The 14,261-nt window shown below is 40.4% G+C and overlaps 1 protein-coding gene across 1 annotated transcript in view; it reads left to right on the top strand.

The window, feature by feature from the left end:
• ABCC5 (ATP binding cassette subfamily C member 5) overlaps positions 1-14,261 on the top strand; it is a 259,944-nt gene that overhangs the window by 138,814 nt on the left and 106,869 nt on the right. Inside the window, exons 14-16 of the mRNA XM_053710320.1 lie at positions 11,591-11,663; positions 11,745-11,948; positions 12,069-12,212. Of these exons, the coding sequence (XP_053566295.1) occupies positions 11,591-11,663; positions 11,745-11,948; positions 12,069-12,212 (421 nt within the window). The remainder of the gene's footprint in view (positions 1-11,590; positions 11,664-11,744; positions 11,949-12,068; positions 12,213-14,261) is intronic.

Here is a 14,261-nt window from a genome sequence, read left to right as displayed (position 1 = left end):
TCTGAAAAACAAGGAAAAAATTATTTAAAAAAAAATATTTTAGAACCTTCCAAATTCACCATAGATACTTATCCACTATAATATATTTACCAAAAGTAATCTCATATCCATTTTTTTATACATATTATTTGGACAGTCTGAGGCAGATATTGAATATTTGAAAATTGCACAATTTTATTTTATATGAAATTCTAACTTCTCCTTTTAAAACCAATATGTAAATTCTTATATGCTTTCAGCACTCACAGGGTTAAAGATGTTTCTCTGTTTTCTCCTGCTATTTTCCATTGAGACGTACATCTGAGCTTTGTGTATTTGACTATTTAACACCTAGATAAGAGCTACATCCTCTGAGATTCAGCTAGCTTCAAAGATCACTTCAGACTGAGTGACTACTCCTTCAGATAGGAAAACTACTTATACAGGCTTCCTTTGAAGTGGATAATTGAGACATCCAGAGTTTACAAGTGTCTATTTCTTTGTACTACAAATCTGTGTTTCAGAATAAAAACGGGGGTCGATACCACCCACTTAATTGTCATTCACAGTGCAGCCAAATCAATTCATAGTAGATATTAGCTAAATGAGATATTAAATTGTGATATCCAATGCCACTCAGCCATACCCTGAAAAATCCATCTGCATTTAATGCTTCTTTCAAGCGATAAAAAAAGCTATTTTATATACAAAAAGACATGTGCAGAACATTTTATTTGAAACTAAATTTTCGTTACGATTATTCAAGGAAATTCCTTCTTCATCTTGCCAGAGCCCTGGCCTTGTACATTTGTACCGAAAGTCAGATATTTGAAAAGCAAAACGAATATCCGAATGAGTGCACCAACAAAATTGAAGGAAAACAAAAAAAAATACTGACAAAATTCTATTGCTTGAAAGAAGTATTTAATGGAGATGAATTGCATAATAAAAATACATTACAGTAGATTTTTTTCTGACATATTAGTTTCCTTTTATTTCCATGTCCACAGACTATACGTATAAACTGAACTTTCTCCAACATAGGTGTGTCCGGTCCACGGCGTCATCCTTACTTGTGGGATATTCTCTTCCCCAACAGGAAATGGCAAAGAGCCCAGCAAAGCTGGTCACATGATCCCTCCTAGGCTCCGCCTACCCCAGTCATTCTCTTTGCCGTTGTACAGGCAACATCTCCACGGAGATGGCTTAGAGTTTTTTAGTGTTTAACTGTAGTTTTTATTATTCAATCAAGAGTTTGTTATTTTAAAATAGTGCTGGTATGTACTATTTACTCTGAAACAGAAAAGAGATGAAGATTTCTGTTTGTATGAGGAAAATGATTTTAGCAACCGTTACTAAAATCCATGGCTGTTCCACACAGGACTGTTGAGAGGAATTAACTTCAGTTGGGGGAACAGTGAGCAGTCTTTTGCTGCTTGAGGTATGACACATTCTAACAAGACGATGTAATGCTGGAAGCTGTCATTTTCCCTATGGGATCCGGTAAGCCATTTTTATTCAGACAGTAAATAAGGGCTTCACAAGGGCTTATTAAGACTGTAGGCATTTTCTGGGCTAAATCGATCATATTTACACATATTTAGCCTTGAGGAATCATTTAATCTGGGTATTTTTTGTAAAATAATATCGGCAGGCACTGTTTTAGACACTTTATTCTATAGGGGCTTTCCCTAATCATAGTCAGAGCCTCATTTTCGCGCCGGTATGGCGCACTTGTTTTTGAGAACAGCATGACATGCAGCTGCATGTGTGTGGAGCTCTGATACATAGAAAAGTCTTTCTGAAGGCATCATTTGGTATCGTATTCCCCTTTGGGCTTGGTTGGGTCTCAGCAAAGCAGATTCCAGGGACTGTAAAGGGGTTAAATATAAAAACGGCTCCGGTTCCGTTATTTTAAGGGTTAAAGCTTCCAAATTTGGTGTGCAATACTTTTAAGGCTTTAAGACACTGTGGTGAAATTTTGGTGAATTTTGAACAATTCCTTCATACTTTTTCGCGATTGCAGTAATAAAGTGTGTTCAGTTTAAAATTTAAAGTGACAGTAACGGTTTTATTTTAAAACGTTTTTTGTGCTTTGTTATCAAGTTTATGCCTGTTTAACATGTCTGAACTACCAGATAGATTGTGTTCTGACTGTGGGGAAGCCAAGGTTCCTTCTCATTTAAATAGATGTGATTTATGTCATAAAAAATTTTAGTAAAAATGATGCCCAAGATGATTCCTCAAGTGAGGGGAGTAAGCATGGTACTGCATCATCCCCTCCTTCGTCTACACCAGTCTTGCCCATACAGGAGGCCCCTAGTACATCTAGCGCGCCAATACTCCTTACTATGCAACAATTAATGGCTGTAATGGATAATTCTATCAAAAACATTTTAGCCAATATGCCCACTTATCAGCGAAAGCGCGACTGCTCTGTTTTAGAAAATACTGAAGAGCATGAGAACGCTGATGATATTGTTTCTGAAGGGCCCCTACACCAGTCTGAGGGGGCCAGGGAGGTTTTGTCTGAGGGAGAAATTTCAGATTCAGGGAAAATTTCTCAACAAGCTGAACCTGATGTGATTACTTTTAAATTTAAGTTGGAACATCTCCGCGCTCTGCTTAAGGAGGTGTTATCCAATTTGGATGATTGTGATTATCTGGTCATTCCAGAAACACTATGTAAAATGGACAAGTTCCTAGAGGCCCCGGGGCCCCCCGAAGCTTTTCCTATACTCAAGCGGGTGGCGTACTTTGTTAATAAAGAATGGGACAGGCCCGGTATACCTTTCGTACCTCCCCCCATATTTAAAAAATTGTTTCCTATAGTCGACCCCAGAAAGGACTTATGGCAGACAGTCCCCAAGGTCGAGGGGGCGGTTTCTACTCTAAACAAGCGTACCACTATACCCATTGAAGATAGTTGTGCTTTCCAAGATCCTATGGATAAAAAATTAGAAGGTTTGCTAAAAAAGATGTTTGTTCAGCAAGGTTTCCTTCTACAACCAATTGCATGCATTGTCCCTGTCACTACAGCCGCGTGTTTCTGGTTCGATGAGCTAGAAAAGGCGATTATTAGTAATTCTTCTTCTTATGAGGAGATTATGGACAGAATTCGTGCTCTTATATTGGCTAATTCTTTCACCCTAGACGCCACCTTGCAATTGGCTAGGTTAGCGGCGAAAAATTCTGGGTTTGCTATTGTGGCGCGCAGAGCGCTTTGGTTAAAATCTTGGTCAGCGGATGCGTCTTCCAAGAACAAATTGTTTGACATTCCTTTCAAGGGGAAAACACTGTTTGGCCCTGACTTGAAAGAGATTATCTCTGATATCACTGGGGGCAAGGGCCACGCCCTTCCTCAGAATAGGTCTTTCAAGGCCAAAAATAAACCTAATTTTCGTCCCTTTCGCAGAAACGGACCAGCCCCAAGTGCTACGTCCTCTAAGCAGGAGGGTAATACTTCTCAAGCCAATCCAGCCTGGAGACCAATGCAAGGCTGGAACAAAGGAAAGCAGGCCAAGAAACCTGCCACTGCTCCCAAGACAGCATGAGATGCGGGCCCCCGTTCCGGGACCGGATTTGGTGGGGGGCGGACTCTCTCTCTTCACTCAGGCTTGGGCAAGAGATGTTCTGGATCCTTGGGCGCTAGAAATAGTCTCCCAAGGTTATCTTCTGGAAGTGATTCATCCTGTTCCATTAAAGGAACGAGGGATGGGGTTCTACTCCAATCTGTTCGTAGTTCCCAAAAAAGAGGGAACGTTCAGACCAATCTTAGATCTCAAGATCCTAAACAAGTTTCTCAAGGTTCCATCGTCCAAAATGGAAACCATTCGAACAATCCTTCCATCCAGGAAGGTCAATTCTTGACCACGGTGGATTTAAAGGATGCGTATCTACATATTCCTGTCCACAAGGAACATCATCGGTTCCTAAGGTTCGCATTCCTGGACAAGCATTACCAGTTCGTGGCGCTTCCTTTCGGATTAGCCACTGCTCCAAGGATTTTCACAAAGGTACTAGGGTCCCTTCTGGCGGTGCTAAGACCAAGGGGCATTGTTGTAGTACCTTACTTGGACGACATTCTGATTCAAGCGTCGTCCCTTCCTCAAGCAAAGGCTCACACGGACATAGTCCTGGCCTTTCTCAGATCTCACGGATGGAAAGTGAACGTGGAAAAGAGTTCTCTATCTCCGTCGACAAGAGTTCCCTTCTTGGGAACAATAATAGACTCCTTAGAAATGAGGATTTTTCTGACAGAGACCAGAAAAACAAAACTTCTAAACTCTTGTCGGATACTTCATTCCGTTCCTCTTCCTTCCATAGCGCAGTGCATGGAAGTGATAGGTTTGATGGTAGCGGCAATGGACATAGTTCCTTTTGCGCGCATTCATCTAAGACCATTACAACTGTGTATGCTCAGTCAGTGGAATGGGGACTATACAGACTTGTCTCCGAAGATACAAGTAAATCAGAGGACCAGAGACTCACTCCGTTGGTGGCTGTCCCTGGACAACCTGTCACAAGGGGTGACCTCCCGCAGACCAGAGTGGGTCATTGTCACGTCCGACGCCAGTCTGATGGGCTGGGGCGCGGTCTGGGGATCCCTGAAAGCTCAGGGTCTTTGGTCTCGGGAAGAATCTCTTCTACCGATAAATATTCTGGAACTGAGAGCGATATTCAATGCTCTCAAGGCTTGGCCTCAGCTAGCGAGGGCCATGTTCATACGGTTTCAATCAGACAACATGACGACTGTTGCGTACATCAACCATCAGGGGGGAACAAGGAGTTCCCTGGCGATGGAAGAAGTGACCAAAATCATTCAATGGGCGGAGACTTGCTCCTGCCACCTGTCTGCAATCCACATCCCAGGAGTGGAAAATTGGGAAGCGGATTTTCTGAGTCGTCAGACATTTCATCCGGGGGAGTGGGAACTCCATCCGGAAATCTTTGCCCAAATCACTCAACTGTGGGGCATTCCAGACATGGATCTGATGGCCTCTCGTCAGAACTTCAAGGTTCCTTGCTACGGGTCCAGATCCAGGGATCCCAAGGCGACTCTAGTAGATGCACTAGTAGCACCTTGGACCTTCAACCTAGCTTATGTATTCCCGCCGTTTCCTCTCATCCCCAGGCTGGTAGCCAGGATCAATCAGGAGAGGGCGTTGGTGATCTTGATAGCTCCTGCGTGGCCACGCAGGACTTGGTAGGCAGATCTGGTGAATATGTCATCGGCTCCACCATGGAAGCTACCTTTGAGACGAGACCTTCTTGTTCAAGGTCCGTTCGAACATCCGAATCTGGTCCTACTCCAGCTGACTGCTTGGAGATTGAACGCTTGATCTTATCAAAGCGAAGGGTTCTCAGATTCTGTTATTGATACTCTTGTTCAGGCCAGAAAGCCTGTAACTAGAAAAATTTACCACAAAATATGGAAAAAATATATCTGTTGGTGTGAATCTGAAGGATTCCCTTGGGACAAGGTAAAGATTCCTAGGATTCTATCCTTTCTTCAAGAAGGATTGGAGAAAGGATTATCTGCAAGTTCCTTGAAGGGACAGATTTCTGCCTTGTCTGTGTTACTTCACAAAAAGCTGGCAGCTGTGCCAGATGTTCAAGCCTTTGTTCAGGCTCTGGTTAGAATCAAGCCTGTTTACAAACCTTTGACTCCTCCTTGGAGTCTCAACTTAGTTTTTTCAGTTCTTCAGGGGGTTCCGTTTGAACCCTTACATTCCGTTGATATTAAGTTATTATCTTGGAAAGTTTTGTTTTTGGCTGCAATTTCTTCTGCTAGAAGAGTTTCAGAATTATCTGCTCTGCAGTGTTCTCCTCCTTATCTGGTGTTCCATGCAGATAAGGTGGTTTTACGTACTAAACCTGGTTTTCTTCCAAAAGTTGTTTCTAACAAAAACATTAACCAGGAGATAGTCGTGCCTTCTTTGTGTCCGAAACCAGTTTCGAAGAAGGAACGTTTGTTGCACAATTTGGATGTTGTTCGCGCTCTAAAATTCTATTTAGATGCTACAAAGGATTTTAGACAAACATCTTCCTTGTTTGTTGTTTATTCTGGTAACAGGAGAGGTAAAAAAAAGCAACTTCTACCTCTCTCTCTTTTTGGATTAAAAGCATCATCACATTGGCTTACGAGACTGCCGGACGGCAGCCTCCTGAAAGAATCACAGCTCATTCCACTAGGGCTGTGGCTTCCACATGGGCCTTCAAGAACGAGGCTTCTGTTGATCAGATATGTAGGGCAGCGACTTGGTCTTCACTGCACACTTTTACTAAATTTTACAAGTTTGATACTTTTGCTTCTTCTGAGGCTATTTTTTGGGAGAAAGGTTTTGCAAGCCGTGGTGCCTTCCATTTAGGTGACCTGATTTGCTCCCTCCCTTCATCCGTGTCCTAAAGCTTTGGTATTGGTTCCCACAAGTAAGGATGACGCCATGGACCGGACACACCTATGTTGGAGAAAACAGAATTTATGTTTACCTGATAAATTACTTTCTCCAACGGTGTGTCCGGTCCACGGCCCGCCCTGGTTTTTTAATCAGGTCTGATAATTTATTTTCTTTAACTACAGTCACCACGGTATCATATGGTTTCTCCTATGCAAATATTCCTCCTTAACGTCGGTCGAATGACTGGGGTAGGCGGAGCCTAGGAGGGATCATGTGACCAGCTTTGCTGGGCTCTTTGCCATTTCCTGTTGGGGAAGAGAATATCCCACAAGTAAGGATGACGCCGTGGACCGGACACACCGTTGGAGAAAGTAATTTATCAGGTAAACATAAATTCTGTTTTTGCACATGCTTGTGCACCTCCAATGGTGCACAAGACTGTAAAAAACTGGGATAATAGAAGTAAAGTGGAAACTATTTTACAATTCCATGGTATAACCGAATCATGGATGTTTAATTTTTACTTTACTGTAAACTTAAAGGGACAGTATATTATAAAATTGTGTTTCCCTTAATGTGTTTCCACTTACTTTTTTTTTTTACCAGCTGCAGAGTATAAAATGTATGAGATTTGCTTTTTAAGGCTTATTTGTGTATATGAATGAGCTGATTTTGTGTTTTGAAGCCGCAACCTAATAAAATGGGTTGAGCTTGTAGGTATAATCAGATCTCATTACTTTATCAGAGTGTGTACATATACCTGCTTCTTTATCTTATATCTGTCCATAAACCAATCACCAATACTTGGAGAGAACAATGGAAAATTAACATTTTATTATTATTATCTCTTCTATAACCCACTGGGAGTGTAATTTCTTCTACTGGCTGTGTTAACACAGCTTGGCCTTGAGGCCAAAATCTTTTAGAATGGGGATACCACAGGCTAACTAAACTATTGTAAATGCCAATATAAGGGTAATGGTAATACTTGTAAACAATTTAATACTCTAGCAGGTAAAGTGGATCATTGGGAACAAATTAAAGGGGATACAATTTTTGAGTAAACTGTCCCATTAAGCTGTCAAGTCTTGTAACCAGAAATTAACATATGTTATAGAGTTATATCTGCTACAGAAACATGAACGAAAGATTGCATTAAAAGGGACATTATACGTTTTACAGATCTGTGTGTAAGATTTATGTCTGAGTCCAGAGGTTGTCAGATAGTGACTTCCTCCCTATAAGCACGCTAGTTAGGGAGTGAGGATAAAGCACTATCTTTCTAACTAGTGTCTACTACGTCCGTATTCATATACAGTGAAAGCACTTCAGTCTTCTATCTCATTTTTAGCAGCATTAGCAGAAAAATAGCTAATGCATGTATATGGCAAAAAAATTATACACTGAAAGCTTTATACACCAAAAAAATAATGGCTATTTTTAAATAATGTCCCTCTAAAGATACATTTAAAGTAATTTTTATAAATGCAAAATATATACCAGCTATTAAGAACTGTATTGCAAAAAATCTGCATGAAAAATAAATGTTAAAGTAAATTAAACAGACAATTTGTTAGCAAACATTTTGCAGCCAATTGACATACTTTGAAAGCCTCTTGAATGTGTTTATTTTCTTTACAGTGGCCAATTATAAGTGATCTAACTGTTAAAACAATTGCTGTGTAACATGCGGTACAGTCAGATATTGCAGAATTGCACAATACATTCCAGTCTTTCTCAGCCAGTGGATATAAACACAATTTCTTTCTTAAGACACGGTGAGTCCACGGATCATCAATTACTGTTAGGAATATCACTCCTGGCCAGCAGGAGGAGGCAAAGAGCACCACAGCAAAGCTGTTAAGTATCACTTCTCTTCCCACAACCCCCAGTCATTCTCTTTGCCTTAGGTGCAAGGAGGAGGGGAAGTTTAGGTGTCTGTACAAGATTCTTTTATCAAGATTTTATTATTTTGGAAGCCTGAGCAGGTTTGCTCTGACCTTCCCTGTCAAGCTGGGTTTAGCTGTATTCCACGTTGGTCTCTTCCGTTGGGCTGTGGTAGCTTTAAAGCAGTTAGGAACTTGTGGGGTTAGCCTCACTGCGTTTACCTGACAAATTTTTCTGCCCTTCTACAGTATGCCAGAGTAGGCTTACTCTGTTCATCCTTTCATTCACAGGACTCTGTGAGGAGCGGCTTCCTCTCATTTTCTCAAGTGGATGCTGTTCAGGCTATGCAACAGCCTTCTCCACAAGTGTCCCAAACTGTGCCATTGTCTCACGCAGTGCCCTGCGCTTCCTCACTATCTCCTGATGGAGTGTTTTTGAAAGCTGAAATTGCGGCCCAGGTTTCCTCAGCGGTATCTGAGGCACTAGCGGCCATCCCTATGCTACAAGGGAAGCATAAGAGGAAGATTTTTAAAACAGACTGTAAGGTATCTGATCTGACTCAGGCTAACTAGGTTGCTCTTTCCCATAAGTCGGAAGAGGAGGATACTTCGGTATCCTCTGACAGTGAAATCTCAGATTCAGATAGTGTAATTCCTTCTTCTGATGCTGAAGTGGTTTCCTTCAGATTCAAGCTTGAGCACCTCCATGTTTTGTTAAAGGATGTTTTAGCTACCTTGGACGACTCTGATACGCCTGTCGTTGTCAACCCTAAAACAATCTAGTAAATTAAATAGATCCTTTGATGTTCCCTCTCCTGGGGGTGTTTCCAGTGCCAGACCGTGCCACAGAGATTATTACCCGGGAATGGGAGAGGCCAGGAATACCATTTTCTCCCTCCCCTGTCTTTAGGAAAATGTTTCTGGTAGCCGACTCCATCAAGGAGTCGTGGCAGACGGTTCCAAAGGTGGAAGGGGCGATTTCCACTTTGGCTAAGAGAACCACCATTTCTATTGAGGATAGTTGATCTTTCAAGTATCCTATGGATAAAAAGCTGGAGGCCTTTTTAAAGAAGATGTATACTCATCAGGGGTTACAATGGCAACCAGTGGTGTGCATTGCCACAGTAACCAGTGCGGCAGCCTATTGGTTTGACGCTTTGTATGAGTCCTTGCAAGCTGATACTCCTTTAGAGGAGATTCAGGATAGGATAAAGGCTCTAAAGTTAGCTAATTCCTTTATCACTGACGCTTCTTTGAAGGTCATTAAGTTGGGGTCCAAAATATCCGGCTTTGCTATCTTAGCTTGTAGAGCATTATGGCTTAAATTTTGGTCTGCTGATGTTTCTTCTAAATCTAATCTTTTGATAATCCCTTACAAGGGAAAGACCTTGTTCGGACCGGCATTGTCAGAAATTATTTCCGATATCATGGGTGGTTAAAGGATCCTTTCTGCTTCCAGACAAGAAGAACAAAATGAAGGGACATCAGACTAATTTTCTTTCCTTTCGTAACTTCAGAGGTAAGTCTTCCCCTGCCTCTTCCAAACAGGAACAATCCAAGCCCTCTTGGAAGCCTGGTCAGTCTTGGAACAAGGGGAAACAATCCAAGAAGCCCACAGCTGAATCCAAGTCAGCATGAAGGGTTTGCCCCCAATCCGGGATCAGATCAAGTGGGAGGGACAGACTCTCTCTCTCAGTTTGCGCATACTTGGGAACGGGATGTCCCAGACCCGTGGGCAGTGGACATAGTGTACAATTTAGAGTTCAAGACTCTTCCTCCCAGGGGCAGGTTCCACCTCTCAAGATTATCTGTAGACCAGATAAAGAGAGGCGTTCTTGAATGAAGCGCATGTGCCCATGCGCGAAACGCGTAAGATAGGAGCTTACCAAGTGTCTGATGATAAGCCTGCTCCTGAATAAAACTTCATTTCATCTACTTCAAGTCTCAGCATTCCTTTTTCCTCATTCGTTCTTGAATGTGTACAGGACCGTTCCCTCTTGGGAGTGATAGTTCCTGTTCCAAGTCTGGAACATGGTCTTGGATTTTACTCAAACCTGTTTGTGGTTCCCAAAAAAGAGGGAACTTTCAGGCCCATTCTAGATCTAAAGTTACTAAACAGGTTTCTCAGAGTTCCGTCCTTCAAGATGGAGACTATCCGCTCCATTCTGCCCCTGATTCAAGAGGGTAAATTCATGACAATCATAGATCTAAAGGATGCGTACCTACATGTTCCAATTCACAGGGATCATCACAAATATCTGAAGTTTGCCTATCTAGACAAACATTTTAAATTTGTAGCGCCTCCATTTGGCCTTGCCACAGCTCCCAGAATTTTCTCAAAGGTCCTGGGAGCTCTATTTGCAGTAATTCGGGCTCGGCGCATTGCAGTGGCGCCTTATCTGGATGACATTCTGGTTCAGGCGCCATTATAGATTCTCTATCGATTAAAATATTTTTGACTGAGGTCAGAAGAGCCAAAATCCTGTCCGTTTGCCTGTCCCTACAGTCGGCGGCACGTCCATCAGTGGCCCAATGCATGGACATAGTTCCGTTTGCTCGGTTCCACTTGAGACCTCTGCAACTATGCATGCTCGCTCAGTGAAATTGGGATTATACAGATCTATCTCAGAGAATAGTCTATGCGATCACATGATTTCAAGGGTGGGATTGGATCATGGGGGACTGCCTAGGTTGCTAGGCACGCCCCAAGTCAGAGTTCCCATTCTTAAAGCGCATGAAGTTGCAGGACGCCATATTGGTTAGGATGTTCTATGCCGTCTTAACGGCATTAAAGCCCAGCACTGTTAGGATGACATGGAATGTCCTAACGGTGTTAATGGGTTAAAAAAAAACAAAAAAAAATTGAAGGAATTTTGTATCACAAACTCTTCATGTGGCCCCAGAGTAATTTTACAGTATACATCCTGGCACACATGCATCAGTCAGAAGCTTATAATGCTTTTTGCTTAAATTTAATGTAAAAAAAAAATAGCTTCTTTTTTTTAATTTTAATTTTTTATTAAAAAACAGGAAATTTATTACAAACTAACTTAATTATTCTGTGGTTAAATTGCCCTAGATTAGTTTGCACTAGAACATGCCAACTTGATCAAGCATTTTTTTATCTTCCTCTAGTGGTTATGTCAACTATTAAATGTATTTGTTAATTAAATCCTATTCTTCTCAGCAGTTGCCCAGAACATTACCATTTAAATAGTCTTCTATTCCATGGAGAGAAAAAAAAATCTGTGTGAAAATATATTTTTTGGTCAGTAGCAAAAAAAAAATATGAAAAACTTAATTGATATTGTTCTCTTATCATAGATACAATAATGTGCTGACTGTTTGTTGCCTCAGACCAGATTTGGCCATACTTCCCAACAGTGACCTTACAGAGGTTAGTACTTTAGAAGGTTCTTCATTTATGCCACACAAATTATATATAACTAATCAGTAACCTTGGTATGTTTCTCTGCAGATTGGAGAGCGTGGAGCAAATCTGAGTGGAGGCCAGAGGCAGAGGATAAGCTTGGCTCGTGCTTTATACAGTGACAATGATATTTACATACTGGATGATCCTCTCAGTGCCTTAGATGCCCATGTGGGCAACCATATCTTCAACGGTGCCATCAGAAAGCACTTGAAGACTAAAACCATTCTGTTTATCACCCACCAACTACAGGTAACAGGCTTAATTGTGGAAGACACATGAAATTGTGCCCAGGTCAGGTAGCCTGGGTATATTGTTTATGTAACACGTCATCTGTCATTTTGTGCCCTTTTTAACACTTTCTGCCTCCAGTACCTTGTGGACTGTGACGAAGTGATGTACATGAAGGAAGGCTGTATCACAGAAAGAGGAAATCATGAGGACCTCCTCAAGCTCAATGGGGAGTATGCTGCTACTTTTAATAATTTCCAGCTTGGAGAGAATCCTCACTTTGAGGTAAGACTCTAGGTTGCTTGTAAGTTTAAATATCAATGATATAGACTAACTAGCAGATTGTATTTTAATTAGACATGTGCATTCATTATTTTTGTTACATTTTAACTTGTCAATGAAAGAATTGCATGTAATAAAAAAAAGTTCCTTGATACATTCGTGTGGTTAAAACTATTAGTCTAATGGGAATGGTTTTAAATTTAAAATGTATCCGGAATTTCCTTATTTTTGTTATGTTGCTGGCTTATTGCAGTAACGCTAGCCAGTACTTTAACTTCATTTACGTTTAAAAGTCCATTAAATACAGGAGATTTGCACAATCAACAAGTGCATAATAAAAAGACAATGCAAGAACATTTACTCTAAATTTTAAATGCACAGTAGATTTTTTATTTTTTTCTATCAAATTTCAAAATTTACTTTAAAGGGACAGTCAAGTCCAAAAAAAACTTTCATGATTTAAATAGGAAGTGTAATTTTAAACAACTTTCCAATTTACTTTTTTATATTAAATATTTTTATTGAATTTTAATACAAAACAAAACAGTATTTTTAAAGAAGGAAAACAAAATACACAGCATATCTATTTGTTGCTCTCATTAGCAGGTCCTTATATTGATAAAGTTCTCTTGAGTCCTTTAATTATAGTCCTTGCAGAGACTGGTATCATTCTTACAACCCATGGATTAGTTCGCTATTTACAAATTTAGACAATAGGAGAGAACAACTTTCTGTATAGGATGACACAGTTGTGTTTTCCTATGTACATTTATAGAGCAGATTATCACTTTTTATTAAATGTAATCAACAACAAACTTATGCAACTTTAAACTAGATGAGATATTTTCGCCACACTACCATCAACGACTATATTTGACAAAAGAACGGAGCAATAAATTATCTTGAACTAACTTTGACAGTAAGTCATGTTTGTGCTCTCTGCTCCCAGAGGAATAAGATATCCAGAATGTGTTCCTGTTTGCCATCATAACTATAATACAATTTTTTTTCTAGGGATAAGACGTGATTCTAATTTACTTTTATCACCAATTTTGCTTTGTTCTCTTGGTTTTCTTAGTTTAAAGCTAAACCTAGGAGATTCATATTCTAATTTCTTAGACCTTGAAGACTGCCTCTAATCTGAACGCATTTTGACCACTAGAGGGCATTAGTTAATGTGTTTCATATAGATAAAATTGAGCTCATGCACGTGAAGTTACCGTGGAGTGAGCACTGATTGGCTAAAATGCAAGTCTGACAAAAGAACGGAAAAAAGGGGGGCAGTTTGCAGAGGCTTAGATACAAGGTAATCACAGAGGTAAAAAGTGTATTTCTATAACAGTATTGGTTATGCAAAACTGGGGAATGGGTAATAAAGGGATTATCTTTCTTTTTAAACAACAAAAATTATGGTGTTGACTGTCCCTTTAATGTGCTGCCGCCTGTATCATGTGACGGCTATCAGCCAATCACAGACTCGTATATGTATACCCTGGGAACTCTTGCACATGCTCAGTAGTAGCTAAAGTGTGAATATAAAAAGACTACACAATTTGTTAATGGAAGTCAATTGGACATTCTCTTAAAACTGCATGCTCTACCTGAATCATGAAAATTTAATTTTGGCTTTAGTGTCCCTTTAAGCCGCTGTCCAGCTGCTCCTCTTCTACCATGAAGATGTTACCCATAGGAAATAGCAGAATTTCTTTTTTTGCTAAGACAAGTTCCGCATGACCCCACAAGCGAAAACCGAATGAAGAGAGAGAACTTTTTTTTTATTATTGATGATTTTTCCTAAACAAATGTTTTGCCTTTGCACATGTCTAATTTATATCATTTAAGACTTCACAGTTTTCATGATAATTTAAAAAAAATACATTTACCATTTCTTTCATGTAATTAGCAAGAGTCCATGAGCTAGTGACGTATGGGATATACATTCCTACCAGGAGGGGCAAAGTTTCCCAAACCTTAAAAGGCCTATAAATACACCCCTCACCACACCCACAAATCAGTTTTACAAACTTTGCCTCCTATGGAGGTGGTGAAGTA

Source organism: Bombina bombina, chromosome 4, assembly GCF_027579735.1.
Source record: "Bombina bombina isolate aBomBom1 chromosome 4, aBomBom1.pri, whole genome shotgun sequence".
Lineage (NCBI taxonomy): Eukaryota > Metazoa > Chordata > Amphibia > Anura > Bombinatoridae > Bombina > Bombina bombina.
This window is presented reverse-complemented; position numbering and strand designations above follow the sequence as displayed.